Source organism: Camponotus vicinus, unplaced genomic scaffold, assembly GCF_025532165.1.
Source record: "Camponotus vicinus isolate PSW18456_S1 unplaced genomic scaffold, iyCamVici1.0 SCAF_9, whole genome shotgun sequence".
Lineage (NCBI taxonomy): Eukaryota > Metazoa > Arthropoda > Insecta > Hymenoptera > Formicidae > Camponotus > Camponotus vicinus.
This window is the reverse complement of record NW_028141981.1, coordinates 14,237,098-14,257,331: the sequence shown is the minus strand read 5'-3', so window position 1 is coordinate 14,257,331 and position 20,234 is coordinate 14,237,098. Positions and strand designations below refer to the sequence as shown.

The 20,234-nt window shown below is 39.5% G+C and overlaps 1 protein-coding gene across 1 annotated transcript; it reads left to right on the top strand.

Annotated features, from left to right (window-relative positions):
* Nucleotides 1–3,571: 3,571 nt before the first annotated feature.
* Dab (DAB adaptor protein) lies at nt 3,572–17,833 on the top strand. The gene is made up of 7 exons (XM_083107694.1): nt 3,572–4,274; nt 7,470–7,684; nt 7,772–7,915; nt 9,986–10,138; nt 10,398–10,646; nt 10,822–11,076; nt 11,150–17,833. The coding sequence occupies exons 1-7, from the start codon at nt 4,238–4,240 to the stop codon at nt 15,428–15,430; spliced, it is 5,334 nt and encodes a 1,777-aa protein (XP_082963820.1). The 5' UTR covers nt 3,572–4,237; the 3' UTR covers nt 15,431–17,833.
* The last annotated feature ends 2,401 nt before the right edge of the window (nt 17,834–20,234 follow it).

Here is a 20,234-nt window from a genome sequence, read left to right as displayed (position 1 = left end):
GTCTTGTAGTCTCGCGCGCTTCCGCGCCGCGCGCCACCTCCCGCCCCCCTCGCTCCCCGCCCGCTACACCGCGCCGAAGCGCCGTGGGCGCTTAGTGGGCGACATTTAATCTCAAAGAGCAGTGTCTCATTTCGGATTTATTCTCTCTCTCTCTCTCTCTCTCTCTCTCTCTCAATCTCACTTTCTCGTCTTTTTTAATTTTTTTTAAAATAACAACCCGCGATTCTATTCTGATTACATAATTCTTGAAGCAAATCGATCGACTTGATTGAACTTACGTATGAAAAGTATGGATTTATTTGAGATTTTTTTGTATTTGCGAGAAAATTTTTCAATAAATTGTGATTTTAATCTTTAAGCGAATTTATTCCAAAACATGTTAATTCTTTCTCTTTGCTTCTTTTAAATAATTAATTGATTTTCAACTAATATAAATTGTCGATATAATTACTCGCATTATAATTCGGGTTAATGTTCGGAGTTAAATCTTGTGCTCTGAATTGAATAAACAGTACGCAACGGATCATTCTGTAAATTTCCGTAAGGTCATTCTGTGACTTTCCCCAAGTCATATATTTTAATCGTTAATTGACACGATTTATTAAATTTGATTAATGTCATGTGTGATATGCATATAACAGCGTTATATTTTATCGCGCTTAACCGAGTAATTTTGATAAAAGAAGTTTACTAAAATTAGAACAATCGTTTGATATATTTGATTTAAATTTCTTTTAATAAATTTGATTTCATCATTTACGTCTCATTATATTTACTTCTTAGCCATTTTCCTTCTTCTTCACCAAATCACGATTTTTAATTTTTATGCTTGTTTAGAGAATAAAAATCTTAAATGAATTAGAATAGCACAAATCAGATTACATAACTATAATAGCATAAAAAGAGAAATTTGCAAAGATGCAATCTTGTCTGAGAATTTTGCCTAATGGAATATTGCATTATCTGCAATTTATTCGTAGTTTTAATTTCTGCCAACGAGTCGTTTTATTTTATGAGTTTTATACACGATTCGGAGATGACTCTCATTGTCAGTCATGACTCTCAAAAGATATCTCGAAATCAGAAATCGCTACGCCACTGTTCAATCGCGTGCCTTGACTTGTGACTCGTGGCTGGCACGCGCCAATTTTCCTCGCTTTAAGCCTCTATTTAAGCCGAGTCCTTACCGCGGTTCTTCCTATTCGGAAGCCTTAATGCGCGAGAGCTTCATTAGGGATTTTGCGCAATTTATCCGCGGCACGATCGAATCGATAGATGATTACTCTTTCGTTTCTTTCCAAGACGTACTAATTGAAGCGAATTTTCGCTCTCTTTCAACTGGATTAAGGATTCGAGAGAAAGAAATTTTTCGACTCGCAATTTTCAAACTCGAAAGAAGAAACATGTTATTTTGATAAAAAGACGTAAAACATTCTTGTTTGCGCGTCTCAATAAATTCAAAATGAATTATAAAAGAATGAATCTTGCAAAATTAACTATACAAATTAATGCTAATATAAAAAGTATTCGCGAATTAAACTTGACGACAATAACGCGATTAGACGAGTAGATTTAAAAGGCGACAAAATGTAGTAATTCAACAGTGCTCAAAAAATTCTTATTACAATACATAACAGTTCACTATAAGAGATGAATGCGCTGAATTAATTATGAAGAGGTACCTATCAAACGTATCGGATTTAATTGATGCATCGGGATTTTCACACAGAGACATTGGATCGAGCTCGATGGACAGATCCGCCACTCGGGACCGCCTCTGCTTTTATACGAAATCCCTTTGGGCTGCGAGATTCATTGGCATGCTTTTCGAGAATTCGATACTTCCACCAGCTCGAGTCGATTAATTGATGCGCGAGCGCAACAAATCGGTGAATGTTTGAACGCGGTCTGAAAACACGATACAAGAGAAAGGAATGTAAGATACAGCAACCAATTAGAAAACAAATTTAGACGCGGATTAATAAATAATAAATACGAAAAAAAATGTCGCAAGCGACGACCTGACGATCTGATGAAGCTAATATTGAATTTTGATATCACGATTTCGTATAAAAAGTAATGTTACATAATAATTTTTTTAGTGTTTTATTTTTTTAGAGCAGCTTTTTAAGATTGTTTAAAAAATGTGTAATTGTAAAATTTAACTTTTCAAGTTTTTTCTTTTAAATTTTTTTCAGACTTTCATATTAATATCAAAAGTCGAATTCTTTTAATGATTTTTTTTTAATACATTGTAAAACTTATCACACAGTTTGAAATTGCTATGCGCTTTTATAGAGTACTTTGCTATTCGCTGTTGATAAGGGAATATCTTGTGTACCTTATCAAAGTACGCTATATTATTAACGCATGGTAGGTGATATTTTTAAAAAATCTACAATATTATATATATATAATGAATGTTTTAAAGAAAAATATTGATATTAAAAAAATTAATACTTCATCCATTAAAAAATATTTATAAAATTAGAATAATAAAAAATTTTATTAGGACAAACATTGCGATTAAAATATTTAGTTTATGCATAAAACTTAACAAAAAGAACATTCTCTCTTTTATAACACTAGAATATTTCATTAAACTGCAAATTTTTTCGGTTTATCTATTTTGTAGAAAAATGTTTTAGACGCTCTGCTGGAAGTTTTAAAAAAATCATTAAAAATAATTTTAAGAGAGAGAAAAAACGCCGAATAAATGGATTAAATCACAATCTTATGTATCGCGCGCACACAAGTGCAAATAGTATGTTTAATAGAGAGAAAGTCGAGAAAGCGAAAGTCTCTCGATGAAAAGAGTGTTCGATTTAAAGGATTTCTAAGAAATGCATGTTTACATGATAAATATATTCCGGAAATAAAAATCATGCTCCGAATAATCTCGCACAACAAAGGTATCTAAACAAGATGACAAGATATTAAGGTAGATTAGAAACAGCTGCTTTAAAATATTAACTTTATTGGACCAATAAAATTTTGCATGCCGGTTACAAAAAAGTCTCTGGCACATTCGGAGACCAATATATTTAAAAATTTTCCGCGCGTCCATTTTTTGCAAAAATTCAGCTAAATAACTCTTTTTTGTAAATTCAACTAAATATTTCCATAAAAAAGAACATTACAGGAAGTTCTCAAATCAAGATATTAATTTATGGCTTAAGTTTCGAAATATTTTCCTCGCTTCGAATGTACTCCAAATTAGCCAGGAACCATGACTACGATGTCTTCTTATTCATAGCTGCATATTATCGAATGAAAACGGAGAGACAAGTGACATCAGATTTTAATTAAGGACCCAAGAAATAAAAGTCATTAAAAAGGAAAATGCATCTCGAAGTCGGCGCAAAGGAGAACAAACGTCGGAACATTTTCGCTCGAAAAATACAAGCGAAATACATCGGTCGTGGAGAAGCGTGCGAGCCGGAGCGGCCCGGAGCGACAACGTCGAGTACTAGGCTGGCAGACAGGCAGGCAGGCCGCGGCGGCGGCGGCGGCGTATATTATTGATCAATAAGAGCATGGGCAACCCGTACCGATGGTGGCGGTGGCGGTGGCGGTGGAGGCAGCTGTCACTTCCTCCGCGTTTTTACGTCGCGCGCGCGGATACACGCGCTCGCCGCCGCGCGCGCGGAACCGTGTCCCCGGTGCCAGGCAGCGGCGCGCGGAGCGTCCTCGCGATCCTGCTGCTGCTCGTCCCATCCTGGTGCTGATCGCCAGATGCGTCGCGCTACATGCGTGGGATAGGCGGTGCGTGTGTTCCGAGCATACCGAGTACGTCGACGCACCGCGTACGCGTGATATACGCGCCGCCGCCAGTCTCGAGCGCTTACGCGTTCTCGGCTCACGGGAAATATACACGGCGCGGAGGGGTGCGACACCGGTTGGGGGAAACCGTGCGAGAGGAGGACGGAGAACGAGAGTGCGTGCGCGTGTGTGAGAGAGAGAGGGATCGACTGAGGGAGCGCGCGGGGTGGAGAGAGAGAGAGAGAGAGGGAGAGAGACAGAGCGAGACCGATTGTCTACGACATGTGTCCGTGCTGAGGATCGTATCCCCGACTGTGCCGACCTACGAGGGTGCACCTCGAGGCAGGGAGACCGGCTCTACGGGAGAAAGGGGGAGGGTGAGAGACGCGGTCGAGGAGAAAGATAGGGAAAAATTGGCGTTGCCCCCTGTGCCGTTCTTCGGGGTTTTGTCGTCGTCGTCTACGCGGGACCACCGATGCAGACCTTACGGAAAAAAAACAGTCCGTGCAAATGTGAGTAGAGCGATTCGCTCCGACTTTTTATCGCGGCGAGTCTTCTACGTTGGAAGAATCCGCGATTTTCCCGAGGATTTCTCCTCGGGATCCAAACTTTGCAGCGTTTCCCGTTGTTTTCTCTCCCGACAGCGAGTCGGGGTTGACGGCGTTTCTGGTACCACCCTGTAGATACATTAGGGGTGGTTAGGGCCGCGTAATATGGCTTCCACGTTAGCGGCGAGAGGAACAGCCGCGCGTCGCGTTGCGTCTCGCACGGGAGATTTCGCTACGCAATTCGACGCATTGACTGACGCATCTCGTGTGTGACGCACACGACACGAAGGTCGCGAAAAATGAGCCTCTCATCAGCCTGGTAGGCTGGCGAATTCGCTCGCGCGAAAAGCGAAAGTCTCCTTCGTGAGAACATTATCGTTCGAGCAAGATCATCGGCTGCCCGCGTCTCCATAAGATGTCGACAGCTGTGTCGTGCGCGTGTTCGAGATTACTACTGAATTTTTACAGGACAGCGCGAAAACGCGTTTATCTCCTTACTCGATTAAATGTTAATTATTTTAACGAAGCTTCAAGATGTGTTGTAAAGAAGAGATCTCGTAAAAAAAAGTTAGAGATAATTTTAGCGCGATTTATAACAAGAACATACTGTTCATTTTAGAGGGAAATATATGTCAATTTCATATTTTTCATTAATATAATTAAAGACATTTTAGTAATTATGAATTGTGCAATATGAAAGTACATATGAGATATTGATTGTATTTCCAATGAGAAATGAAAACGGAAATGTGGCATTAAATGAATTGCGAGAAAATGCAAGTCATTATTATATAATATGTATGTTTTTATAAATCAGCTTTCGGATCACGTCAGTGACGGCAATTTAGCATTCTGTATTTTTTCTCTGATTGCATAAGCTGCTATTTTTGCAACATTTATGATGGTGCAACAGTTTATGATTATTATTATATTTAGCTTATAAAATATATAAATCCGTAAATAAATTAATGTTGAATCGAGTCGGATCCGATTCTTCGATCCGATTTTTTTAAAGAAAATGTCAAAGGTGATTGTATTTTATCGTGATAATTTTTTTCACGTGATGATACAAAGTTCCCCGTTACGTTTGAGTGCTCCATTATTGCGTATCTCATTGCACAATGTATACTATACAGAATGTGCAAATTGCAGGTATATAGACTTTAGAAACTGACAGAATTTATTTATTATTGAAGCAAACAAAAAGATAAATAAAATATGTAATTAAATAAGAAATTTAGAAATATATATCAATCTTTAAAAAAAAATTGAAAGAATCTCTTTGAAACGAATTTCTTTTTAACAACAATGTGTGCGAGGAATTTATTGTCTTTTTGTAAAAATTCTTTCACGACGATACAAAGATTCGAGTCTCGCTTCGTTTGATTGCTTTATTGTTGCGTGTCTCATCTCGCGGGCTGCAATAATAATTGTTGTGAAATAGAGGTAAGGGATATACGGGATATAAGTGCAATGCAGGGCGCATCTGGCGCAGAAAACAAGGAGAGAAAGAAGGAACCCGGAGCGCGTGAAGGAGTCTCGATGAATCGGTATACCGAATATATATATCGAGTATCGACAGTTGGCGTTTTCCACTTGAAACCGACAAGAACCTTCTGAACAAACGCGACTGCAGTGTTCGGTCATTAAAATCGTAGAAGTAGCGAGAAGCCTGTTGAGAGAGAAGGAGAGAAAGTCGTGATAGATTAGCTCTCCTTGTATTATTTTCAGTAGATTTATCGTATTCTTATGTATTTGACTATATTTATCAAAATCATTTCTTGCAAATAATGATAAGAATATTCACAATAATATATTTATATTGAAATTATATGAATTAGTTGTATCCAATTTGTATTATATATTATATTATAACTCATATTAATTACTTTTGCGCTAATTATAAATCGAAACGCAAAGTTTTAACATGCATGTCAAGTTTGCTAGATATGAAATACTTCGCGATGCTGTACAACAATATTACTTTCATTTCTAAAACGTAATTACAAATGACATGCATTATTATGACGGATAAGCTGTAAATAGGTATCGACTCAATTATCGGCATCCGTTCCGAGCTATTAATTTTAACGCTCTTCTTCACTGACAAGAGATCATTCTCGTCGGGCATTCGAGCGGTGTTCTCATTTTATAGTCCTGGACGGTGAAATTGGGTGTACGACAGATCGATATCGGTTTAATACATTCGGACCTATCGCTCGTCGAATCCCCGCGGCTCCAAATACGATAATTCGATCCGAGCCTCTTTCACGCGAGGCTGAACGGGGCCCACACGTCGTGACATTACAATGAGACCTCCTCCTGTTTGGTGGGCTTTCGCTTTACTTTGGCAACTAGTCATCGTGGAACGAGAACGATTTGCGAAAAACGACTTGTTGACACCATTCAAAGAAGCTATAAAACGCTTCTTTAAGAGTCATGGATTTTTTAAATCTTTTAATTTAAAATAACTTTATATTTAGATTTTTGCCTCAATATGACATGTATATGTATAAGTTACTTTTTAAAATAAAAAACTTTCAGAAGAATATATCTATGTACATAAGAAACACATAAATATGTACTTGATTCATTATTGCACTAATAATATGTGAATATGAAATATAAATAGATTTATTTATATAATTGTTATTAATTTTAATTTTTTGTCCGAGACACATACATTATGATATTTTCTATCTTTTTCATAAAAAAAGACAACTAATTTAATCACAAAATTAAAACGGCATCATTTTTCGATTATCATACACTGAAAACAAAAATTTAAACTAAACTAAATAAACTTGATTAAATATTTCCAACTAATTATTACTTTTTTTTTATTGAAATATTTAAGTATTTAAATTAAATATGACATATTAAATTTAACACATGACATCTATTTAACTTAAATATTTCAATTAAAAAAATTATAATTAGTTGAAAATAATTAGTCAAGTTATAATTTTTATTATATTTCTATTATAATTCTTTTTTTCTCAGTACTATTTAAGTCATTCGATATTATTTTTAATTTATATCTCCAATTAATTGCCAGTTAATTTCATTCATTTTTTCAATCATGAAAAACCTGGTCCTTAGAATAGTAAATAATATAAATTTTTTCATAAAATATTCATAAAATATTTTTCTTTTCAGTCAAGAATGACCCAACCCGTTTTCTTGGGGAGGGCGTATCGTTCAAGGCGAAACTGATCGGTATTCTGGAGGTATCGGAAGCACGCGGTGACCGGATGTGCCAGGCGGCCTTAGCTGACCTGAAGATGGCGATTCGCGCCGCCGGTGAACACAAGCAACGAATCGCCGTTCAGGTCAGCATAGACGGGCTTCGTTTGAGGGACGAAAAGACGGGGGTGAGTTTATCGGCAAAATTATTCACGTATGTAGTTGATATATTGGATGTCGGATATAATTTATGATTATATTCTTGTCTTTCACAGGACTGTTTGTATCATCATCCGGTGCATAAAATATCATTTATTGCTCAAGACATGAGTGACTCGAGAGCCTTCGGTTATATTTTCGGCTCACCGGATACCGGACATCGGTTCTTTGGCATCAAGACTGATAAAGCGGCAAGCCAGGTAAATCCCATTTTTGCATCTTTGCATCCAAGTAATTGTCTTATTTACATTATATGCAGCAAAAAATATTTGCTCCAGTCTTTAATATAACGCAAAGATGCATAAAATATAGAATGACTATTATTTTTTTTTTCTTGGAACAAATCTTATCTACCTCTTATCTACACACATACTCCCGGTTTTAAAGGACTGCATCGCATGCGCTCTCGGTAAATACGCGAAAATCTAATTCTACAAGACACAAGAGACGAAGGGAGGCATCGAATTGATCGATTTCGAGAACACGCACGAGCGATTACAAGCTCGCGGCCGTGCACGCGCGTTCCTACATCGCCAAACGCGGTTAAAGTGTGTCAATTATCGGGAACGAGTCGTCGCGGCGAGGTAGCCCATCCCCAGCGGGTGAAGTCTAGAATGATATTTGCCCAATCCGAGAAGCAATATCGACCCCGGGCGCGCGACCGTAATCCCGGACGCGTATGTAAATAATTGCATTACGGCGTTCGGTTCGACCGAGCCCCCCCCGCATCTCGTCGTGGGAGATTGTTGCCGGATTATCCACGGCTCACTTCGTCCTTCAAAGGGATCGGCGAGCAACTTCTTGATATTCAAATCCACTAGTACATCCCACTTTTGTGCTCAAGTATCGTGCGATTTAAGCGACGCGGTCCTTTGAGCGTCTCCTTTTTCTGCATCAAAGAAGAGCGAAGATTGCGCGTAATTAATACACATACCTAATACATTTAAATGTAATCAATTAAAAAACGTCGTGAAAGAATGTTGAAGATATATCAAATAATGAAATTTAATTCTAGTGATATTAAGTATGGACTTTTAAATATATAAATGTATCTTTTACACATAAATGATAGTGAGTACATATATAATATAAAAAATAATAAAATAATAAAAAAATAAAAAAATAAAATAATAAAATAATAAAAAAAATAAAAAAATAAAATAATAAAAAAATAAAATAAAATAATTAAATAATTAAATAATTATTTAATCACGTACTGTTAATATCTTTCTAAATAATCAGAAATACTTGTCCAAGAGATTTGCATTCATTGCACGAAAGGTTCTGTTTAGCGTTATAGTGTTATTCACGCAATACATTAGCGCGTTCGCAACTTTTAGCAAGACGCGAATATTAAACGCAATGCAGCAAATAGAAGTTTACGACGGATAATTGATCACGTTAAATCAGGGAATATGTTTAACTCTGTTACGGAGCGCGCAGACTTTCGCTCTCGATCGCAGAGAGCACAGTTGTTGGGCCCCAACTCGCGCTCAATTCAATAGTGACGATCATCGCCGCGAAAATGGAATCAGCCTCGCGTGACAGGTGGCAAATTAATTCAACAATCTTACGGCCTTCATTCAATTTCCAAGTTTAATTTCTGCGCTCGCTTCCTGTAAACGACCCCGGTAATCTTCGCCCATATATACGGCGGCAATCGCGTTTGACAAGCTGCTTTTAACAGCACAGAAAATCGCGGCAAACAGAGGGGCGAGAGTGAACGATCGGAGCAGGCTTTCGGAAATTATGCGCGGGAGGAGGATAATATTCATATTTCTCCGATATTTTTCATTCCCGAGGAAAAAATAATTAATTTTCTCTTTTCTATTGAGAACTTTTGAAAGTGAAAGTCAATCTTCAATTAAAATATATATAGATATAAGAAAATGTACTGTTTTTCTTGTACTCTTTTTTTATTACAAAACTCATAAAAATATTTAAAGATAAAATAAATATTTAAATATAAAAATATAAAACAATAAGATATTGAGATTAAAATAGGTCAAAAAAACCTAACGAGAAATAAATTTTGTTATCGCTGTTAAACAATGACATCTTTCAAAAAGAGCATAATTTCGTATATACGGACGAAGATTACTGGAAAAATTAGTTAATTCCAATCCTTGAAAAATTAGATAATCCTTGAGATTCTTTTTCAGAAGTAAAAATATCTCAAAGACATAAATCTATTTTTGAACATATAATGTAGTTTGCATTCATTTTACGACGTATCGTATAAGTGATAAAAACGAAAATTTGCTTAACAGGTGGTGATAGCGATGCGAGACTTGTTCCAAGTAGTGTTTGAGCTGAAGAAGAAGGAGATTGAGTTGGCGAAACAGCATATAGAGCAGAATGCCATTAACGCGATTAAATTCCACACCGGCGGTATTTTTGTTGAGCCAGCGCCCGATACCAAGGTAAGTTCAGTGCCTTCAAATAATTGCTGTCATCGACATACTTAAAATTGTTCTTTCAGACGAGTTTTCTTACTTCGTATTTTTAACTGTTCCTTTACTTTCCATGAAATAGCGCTTTTCATCTACGAAGATTCGTATTTTTTAAAAAATATCAATTAGAGCTAGCATGAAATCGGTATTAAAAAATGATGTAGATATTGATTGTGATAACATGGATGTAATTAATAGAAGTCAGATGAGTTATAACAATTTGTTGCAGGGAGCAGCAAGCACCGAATCCTCCTTTCATCGAATTCGCACGACCAACTCCGAAGTTGACAAACCCGCCGATCGCAAAAACGAGTCGCAGAGTGGCGTGATCGCAGATTTGCTGGATCTGCAATTTGAATTAAATTCGCTGCAGCAGGGTATTCATCAGATGGACAAAATCACGCCAGAAAATCCCATGCCGTCTACCGACGACCTATTCGAGAGCGATCCTTTCGGTGATTCTTTCGCAAATATGAAGGTATGACTGATATGCGAATGCCTTTTTCACTTGAAGATGAAACTACAGAATAATCATTACATTGAAAAGATACATGTAGCATAATCTAATATATTAAAAGCGAAATTAGTTGTTATTACAATAATATTTATAAGAAAATTTTTGATAATATTCGATTCCAATTAAATTTTCGCAGCTTCAAGACACAGTTCGTCCGATTTTACCACCTCCACCCTCGTCGACGAAAAGGGGACATTTGGAGCGACAACATACTGTACCGGTGCCGCCTATATCGACTACTTCTAGTCCGGCAACAACATTAGTTAGTAAAACGCCGCCTCCGGAGAGTTCAATTCATTGGTTCGACAAGGAGACCGAGAATCTTTTCAATGATAGCGAGCTGACAAACTTGAATAAGAATTCGACGAAAAAAGATCAAGAGGACGTAAATGTAAATTATCTTTTGTTCTATTTTCGAAAAATACTTTTAAAAGTGTACACGATGAGTATTTTTTGTATTATAGAGCTCGGCGGAGACTACACCTCGCAATACTCAAACGAAGAGCCCGCAGATCGACGTATTCACAGAGCTGGATCCTTTAGGAACAGGTCTAATTAAGCCTTACGTGGATAAGAAGGACTTCTTTCAACATCTAAAGAATCCGCCGAAGAAAGTTCTCAAGGACCTAGTATCCACAAATTCGAGCGATAGCTTTCCGACGAACTTCACAACCACGGATTCTCTGGCATCGAAAGCGCAAAGTGAATCGTCGAAAGATAGCGAAAACAGCAATTTCGCCAACTTCGATCAATTCGACGAGAATGAGGCGAATCAGTCCTCCCAGCAAGTAATCGATTCGCCGCCAAAGAAAGAGACACCTGCAGGATTGATCCATCATCAGCCTCTCTCGGTATCTCTGCCGCCAGAAGAAACGACGTCATCTAAAGGAACGATCATGCCTGCGACTGCCTCAGGAGGAACCTCGATTCTTCGCAGCATGGACAGAGACTCCACGGAATCAACACAGGCGCTGGTGAAATTACCGAGTCCGAAGAAGTATCTACAATCCGTGCGAAAGAAAGACTTCGATATTGACTTGCCGACCAGCAAGTCTCAGTCCGTAGAATCTAGCAAATTTCCGGTAGACTTTTCGGTAACCAACGAGTCGCCAGCGTCGCCACTTCGGTCTTGCTCGTCGGACGCAAACTCGCGCTTGTCTAGTTCAAGCGCGGAGCTGGATTTGGTGCCTGAACCGCCGCCCAGGGGTGCGGGTAGCATTCTTATCAATCCACCGCCGTTACCGCCAAAAAAACAGAGCATTCGTGGAGGCGCGAGACCGCCGCCTAGACCGCCTCATACAGATGGACATTTTCAGTATGATTTTCCTCAGCGCGAGGCTTCCTCGCCGTCCCCAACCAGAATTCTCAGAGACAAGAACAAGAGTCCGCCGAAGGACGTAAAAGATCATCAGTTTGACGACAACTTTAGTCCGCCTCCACAGATGCCTGCCAGATCGGATTTTATGGCTACGACGACTACTACCTCCGCTTTCGAGGACTCTTTCAGCACGATGATACCATCCACAACGTCGCTACCGTCTACGCCATTTACTAGCAGTATCACTGGTTCGGTTATGGATTCCAAAAAAACAAAACTACCGCTCGATATCACGCTTAGCCAGTTGACATCATCCTGGACGAATTTGGACGAGTTGGCCTCTAGTCTCGGCATGACAATCCAACAGCTGACAAGTTTGACCTTGACGCAACTCACACAATGCCTAGCAAGTTTGTCGACGAAGGAAACTGTTATCGACGATGTAGAGGAAACTGTGAATCCGTCAATGACAACGAAAGAGCAACCGGTAGTTCCGTCTAAACCTGTGCTTTCATCTTTGTCATCGCTGACGTCGAAATCACTTGAGACGACGAGCCCAAGTTCAACTTCTTTCACAAGTTCGGAAGTCTTGAAATCTAATTATGAATCGGAACCGAAGCAAGATTCTACGTACGATAAATACGCGGTTTTCAGAGAACTACTGGAAATGGAGCAGATAGAACGAAAGGAGGAAACAAATGTGGAAGAGATTGCCGAGATGGAAGAAGCATCCAACGAAAACGAACAAGTTGACGAAGATAAAATCCAACCGGAAATGCGGACCAGTGAAATCACTTCAGATTCATTAACGAGTTTAACCGTCAAATTATCGTCGAGAAATCTATTGAAGGAAGAGCCCACGGTGAAATTGAATGAGACGATGATTAACTCCCTCGCGAGTCTGACGGAGCAAAAGGAAAAGCTAGAAAACGAAGATAAAAATATCGAGAAGGAAAACGAGGTAGCGGATGCGGATATGACGTCCGATTCATCCACGGTTCAACAGACGGAAATAGATGCCGAGGACGACACGGAGAAGACCCAAACTATCATGGAAGAAAAAGTAGATAATTCAGAAAAAGGGAGCGATGCCAATGGCACCTTGTCTGATAAAGTTGGCTCGGACATCCTCAATGAAGAGACGAACGGTTCCGTTGCTGAAAGATCCTCGACGGAAGTAAAGTCTTCGACATCGACGTCGAGCGACAGATACGCTGCTTTGCGTGAAATTATCGGCGAACCAGAACCATCACCGATCAAAAAGGACGATGAAGAAATGATGAGTTCTGCCAGAACGTCACCGGTGATACAGTCTCAGCAGCCGAAGAGTCTAGCCGAGATAGAGTTGCTAAATCTATTCTCCGATAATCTCCCACCACCGTCGAGCCCGAATATCTCGGCCAAGAAGGATTCGGTCGACCTGAAAGCCGTAGCCATGGATATCTTCGAGGAAATAAAGATGCTGAATACTGATATGCATCGCGCCAAAGATATCAAGCCGACGCCACCTTTGACTTCAGGCTTCGAGGATATGTTTTGCCCGTTCTCGGAGACGACACGATCGGAAAAGGATGACGGCAAAGAGGATGGCAATTGGGCCAAGTTCGACACAGGTATCTTCGGCTCATCTGACAGATCGTTGTGCGAGGGGCAACGATCGATAGGCGGCACTTCGCCGTGGTCCCCAGATGGCAAGGACTTCCACAAGGAGGTGCCGTTCAAAGGTAGCGGCGGATATCGGCATTCGGGGGACAGTGATAACGAGTGGAAAGACGAGGAAGAGAGCGAGGAAAGCAATGGAAGAGGGCGAGGAGAGAGCAGATTCTGGTCCGGTTCGCGACATCCGAGGTTTGACGCACCAGGCTTTGAAGATAGATCGTTTTACGAGGAGAGCGGAGAAAAGCGAGACCGCAGCTTTCGCGAGAGGATGGGCAGAAAGTCGCGCGGAGCACCCTGGACCAAAAGTAGCGGCAGTCACCGTCCGCGCGATCCATCGCCTTGGCACGAGGAGAGTCAATGGGACGACGAAGGCCCAAGACGGTATCCACATCGGAAGGTGCAGCCCTATAAGGACGACGAAGATCAATATGAGGCGCACTGGAAATGTCGGCCGAAGCCACCGCCGCAACGATGTAACTGGAGCCACGATGTCCACGGTTCGTATTACGACGACGAGCGCAAGCGGAAACTGATGCTATGGAACGAGGAGGATCGATTTGGCAGCCAGGAGAGCATGGGCTACGACGAGGAGGATCGCTGGAGCAGAAGAAGGTACGAGAGAAGACGCTGGGAGGAAGACAGTAGATTCTGGAGCAGAAGAGGGCCTCCCGACGCCGATTATCCTATGAGAGAGGCATATTATTACTATCGCGAGAGCAGAGAAAGACCTCACGATTACCCGTCCTGGGACGAGGAGTACGCTTCCGAACGTCCAGGTGATGACTCACCCAGGTACAATCCAGCTGGCAGAAAGAGGCACTGGCCGAAGAGGCCCAACAGCGCAAACGACGGCCGCAACAGCGACATGCTATATCTGGATTCCCGTAAGTTTGGCGGCGCTTCTAGATCTGAGTGCAGCGACAACGATTCCGATCCGTACCTACGGCCCTCGCAGCGATCCAGGAGTCGCGAGAGCTACTGGGGTAGCGATCAAGAGTACGATAGTTGGGTAGAGCGACCCTATTGGTCCGAGGGTCCCGACTCAAAGAGTGAAACGATGCATCGCAAGCGGATAGCCAGGCACAAGACGCGGCAGACTCAGAAGACGCAAAGCCCGTTCGAGGACGATTTCGCGCAGAGCGTTGAACACGCGGAGCCTCCCAGTGCTGGTCCAGGTGTGGGAGAACCATTGGCACCAATAGACGCGCGCGTACGATTGGAGATGACCGAACAGAAGCGAGAACCGCCGCCACCTGTGAGTCCTTCGTCCAGCGTCAGAGGCTCATCCAAGGATCCTCCGAGACGGGATATGAGCGTCCGACCGACCGAATACGGCAAACGGTCGAGCTATTTCGAAGACGATCTCACGCCCACGGCCAGCGCGTCCAGCGACGCGTCCGACCGACCGAGATTGTCGTCCGATTTCAAGGCCACACCGGAGGAGCTGCCGTGTGATACCAGCAAAGATCCGCAGCAACCCGTCGACGGGTTTGTCTCGGAGGACAGCGGTCGTGATTCTTTCTTTAACGGCGATCTGAGATTCGACGACGACGCCTTCGTCTTCAAGTCCGAGCTGGATGACAACGTGCCGGATCATCGCGCGACTACATTGCCGCTGAAGAATTCCAGGCAGGGGAAGTACGGACCGGGGAATAACAACAATAATAATAAGGCTGCTAGGGGTGATCAGTACATACGAAAATCGGAGTCGGTGAATATCTTTGCGAGGGAAAGCGATCCATTCGACGGCGATGATTTCTTCAACTGATCTGTCGAAATGTGACGAACGACGAGAATAACGGTCGTTAAAATCCTGCACTGAATTCAACGACATCGGTGTGGACTAGATAATTGAAACTTGAATGTGTGTCTTATGCATGTGTAAGAAAGAATGAAAGAAAGAGAGAGAGAGAGAGAGAGAGAGAGGGACTGCGTGAGACGGTGTTCGTCGCGTACCGGGAAAACGTCGACGTGAAAAATGGATTTATCGCTATAGCAATACTTGGTTCTTATCAAAACTCAGCTGTAGCAGTTTTAACGTAGCGAAATTGAGGAAAAAGCTTCGAACGGATGTGCGGAATATATCGTTGTCTATTACGGTTTTTCGTTATGCTTGTTTTGTATTGTGAGATTCTTTCAAAAAATTTATTTTCTCTTCCATTGAGATTGATGGAATTTATTAATGATTGTAATATTTTCTTGTATATTTTATCCTCGATTAATTTAGAACATTTATGCCCACATTTCTTAGCGTGAATAAATTTATTTGATCATAAAGAAAGGAATAAAACGCTTGAAAATCGATAACTAATCTTATGTTCGAAATTTCTAATAACGGAATCACGAAATACAATCATTCCATAAAGAAACTAGTCACTATTTTAACGAATCTGTACATAACACTATTGATGTGTTTAGAATCGATTTACTGAGAGTGTGAGAAAAAGAGAGATATCAATATGTGATTGAATACAATTGTGTATTGCGTAATCACATAAATCAATAATTGTTAATATCGTATTATATATATTTATTTATATATTTAATTTATGTATATTTATTATGAAACGACTCGATGATTTTTGTCGTTTCGCAAAAAAAAATGTGAGCGGTTTAATTTCAATTGTCCTGTTGAACGAACAATTCTCTAGTCACGTGTGCGTAACCGTTGCGTTGGGAGCTTCGCAAAAGAACAAATAAACCGATAGCGCGCGTTTTTGGGGAGAAATCAAAACATGATTTTTATACATTTTTAACTAGCACGGGGATCGATTACGTTGCATTAGGCGTTCGTACGACGACGACACGTATCCTTCTGTGCATGCTCCCATCGATTCGCTTTTCGGTTACGCGATCGATAAAAATTGCTCTCATTCATGAGAGACGCAAAGGATGGATAATTATGTTTGCAAAGACAGTTATTATTTATATTCATGCTTTTAGTGTCTGATATGTATGAACAAATTTATATATATTATTTTATGTACATGTAAGATCAGGTTGAGAAGAAAAGCTTCTTTATGAAAAATATTAAATAATTTTATTTCATTTTCTAACATTGCTTTATTATAGACATAACGCGTTGAAAGAATAATGTAATTTTGAGCTATTCTTTTATAAGATAATAAAATTGAGTTTTAAAATAATGTCTTCATAAAGAGATACAACTTTTAAATTTTAATAATAATGATTCAACATGGATGTATAATATTATCTAACTTCTTTTTTATTTCAAAAGATTATTTTTTGACTTAATTCTATCCTTCTTACATTTAATATTTCTTAAATTATAATAATAAGATTGCTTTTTAATAGACAAAAACGATTAAATTTTTTTATTTTAAAGTTATTAATAATGTATAAATCTGGCTATATCTTTTCTGATTAATCTTGTCTTATATATGCCATTTGTCAAGATTTACTGCTAATAATCTCTGCTTGCATGATTATGTTGATGAATATTTTGCGCTAATCACCGAATTATATAGCGATCACGCCGACATTTTCCACTGTATGTATTTATGTAATAATAGTAGTAAATTATTTATCACCGTTTAATGATCACTCGGACACTGTATTGCGAGTATGCATCAGAATGATAACGACAATATCGCTTCAATGGCAATTCAATTCCTTGTCCCTCCCTCAAAAAATTGATTAATATTAATGATCAATTATACACATATATAATCGTGCAAATCCACCTCGCTGGTTTTACATAACTTCTTAAGAGATTTGTACAGATACTTTTACGCAAAAATTGCAAAAGTCGAAGTGGCGGAAAAAATTGGCAAATGTATAAAGTAAAGTATCAATGATACGTATCTTTTTAGCATTCAATAATAATTATAATGACAACAATAATTTAAAGATTTTAAAACTTTTTAAAATTAAATATACTTTCGACAGTTTCTCTATCGAGATTTGCTCTCCGGAAACGATGCTCTTATTAAATGCACGCATTTCAAGTTTAAAATTGTACTAGTCCTTAAGTTATGCTACAATAGAAAGATTTGCTTTTCGAAAAGTAAATATCTAAAGGAATAAGATCAATATACATATATATATTATTTTCACAACGAGAGAGAGAAAAATCGAGATCGAGTATATAGTTTTCTTTCAATTGATCCAAGTATATAGTAAAGATATATAATAAACTTTTGCGAAATTAGTTACCCTGGAAATTCTCGTTTGATTAGATAGATTTCAATTGGATTTAATTGATAACTGATAAACAAGATAAAATGCTGTAAGTATAATTACGACTTTAATCTGTAATAATAAAATGATTCTTTAATTTTTTACAATTTGGTTTCCATTAAAATTTAAAAAAAAATTTTCGATACTATATTGTATAAGACTGCTAGTTAAAATTTAATAAACTTTAGAAAAAAGTGACTAATATAAGAATCAAATTTATTTAATTGATGAAGATGAATTTCATTAAAACAAAAGTTAAATTTTATAAAAGTGAAGAGAGATCTCTCTCACCGAATATATAGCCTACAATTGTCATCAATTTGTTACTTCATTATTGTGGCAGTATTTTGCCAAAATATTTTTTCGAAAGAGAAGAGCTTCAACGAGGCTCTCTTTTCGGTTTAACAAAAGCAAAGTGACGTATAATAGAGACGCCAGTCGTCGAGGTGACGTCGACATCGTCATCGACATTCTCAGATCGCACAATCAAAGTCGGCACATCCCTCGGCTCGCGTGTGTGCGCGCCTCCCCATTTCTTGATTCGGCCGCGCACAATGCACAATAAAAGAGCATTAGATCGTCGGCTTTGTCGAAAGAGAGCGGCTGCACGACTTCTCTCGCAACAATGGCGCGGCCTCCACTCGGCCGCGGTGCTCGAAACACCTGGCAAACAAGGAAACAATGCGCCGCACGAGCTGCACTTCGATGGGATTTCGCGCATTTGGGGGTGCGCACACGCTAACAAATTATCACCCTCCCACCCTCCACCCCTCCAGGCCCCACGTCCCGTGTCTGTCATCGTTCTCGCGTCTCGTCTATCTTTCTCCGACTTTCGTTTGATGCTCTATCGTGAGTTTCGCGATTAAGAAGCGCGCGCGTGATGCTTCATGAAATTTTTTAGAACACTTTATAGCTACGGAAATTGCCACTCTGTATATCTATAGAGTCTTATTTCTCGTGATACAGGAAATTATCAAACGTCATAAAGAATTTCATAAATTATATGTACAGAAATAAATAATGGGATATATTCAAAGATAAATATATTTTTTTAAAGATAAACATATATTTAAAAATCTAGATCTCAAACTTGTGTAGAAAATATTGTTAGGTTCACCAAATAAAATATCTGTGGCAGAAAATAATTTTATTATCTAGCGTAGATGTGGACCAAGCACCAGATCGCTATGTCTGTTGCGCGGGAGGTGACGTAAAGGGGAATGAAAAGCTATACAGGAGAGAACAGGGGGTCAGGAAGAGAAAATCAACCCGCATATACTCGTACGCACTCGAAAACGAAAAGTACTTTTAGTGAGAGTCGGGCGCGCGGAAGCGGGAACTATAAAATGCACCGAGAGCGCGACGAAGGGCGGTGTGCCCTCCTCGGGCAAATGCAACTCTGAAAAGCCACGAGAAATGTTTGTAATTGGGATCGTTGGCCCGTCGTGCTCTCTCGGCGCTTAATAGAGGGAAAAAAGAGAGAAAGAGAGAGCGAAAAAAGCAAGAAAGAGCGCGTGTGCCCCTCCTTCTTACTCGAGTACGTCCGTGAACGTTTTTACGATTCGCGTTGGCGTTTTATTTCGTTAAGAACATGATACGTTCAACTCTACAACTCTCTGTAACTCGTAACATAAGATATTGTGTAATTTCAAAATCTATTTCTTAAGCAAAATTCATTAAAAATATAGTTGTGCTTCTAAACAATTATTTCATAATCTTGCAAAAAAAATAAACAAATAAATATATTTTTTCTTTATATAGAATCATTAATTCAAAAGAGTGCTAAAATTCTATTGCACATTGCAAATTTGCACATTAAATAATATTTTCCAATATAACAATTTTTATTACTTTCATATATTATATTTTTATATTTATATCGCGATATGATTTCCTCTTCTTCGACGTATGCGGTAATAAAGTGTCTCCTTACGGAAGAACGATCACGGATAATTCATCCGTCGAGTATTTCCCACTTAATGACGACGACATCGTTAGCGTCGTTGGCGCGCTAACCTGTGTCCATCAATATTTCATAAGTCTCGAGTAAAAGTGTCGAGTGTTTACCGCGTCCTAAGCAACTAAGCGAATCCTCGATCTCGTTCGCCGGTTAGCCGTAAGTGTGTCCCCCGCCGACATGCATTTGCATTGAATTGAATTTCAGATTCGATCGCACGGCTTCGTCGCATCGGGCCTCCCCGGCCCCCCTCCGTGTCTTTCTTCAATCTGCGCGAAATCAAATGAGACAATATACAGGGTGAACCACGTAATTTAACCACCCCTATCATTTACTGTCGTTGGTAGAGTGATCCATTTGTCTTGAGTAATTTGATTTAAAATTGATTTACAAGATGATTCTTTTCGTCGGTCGC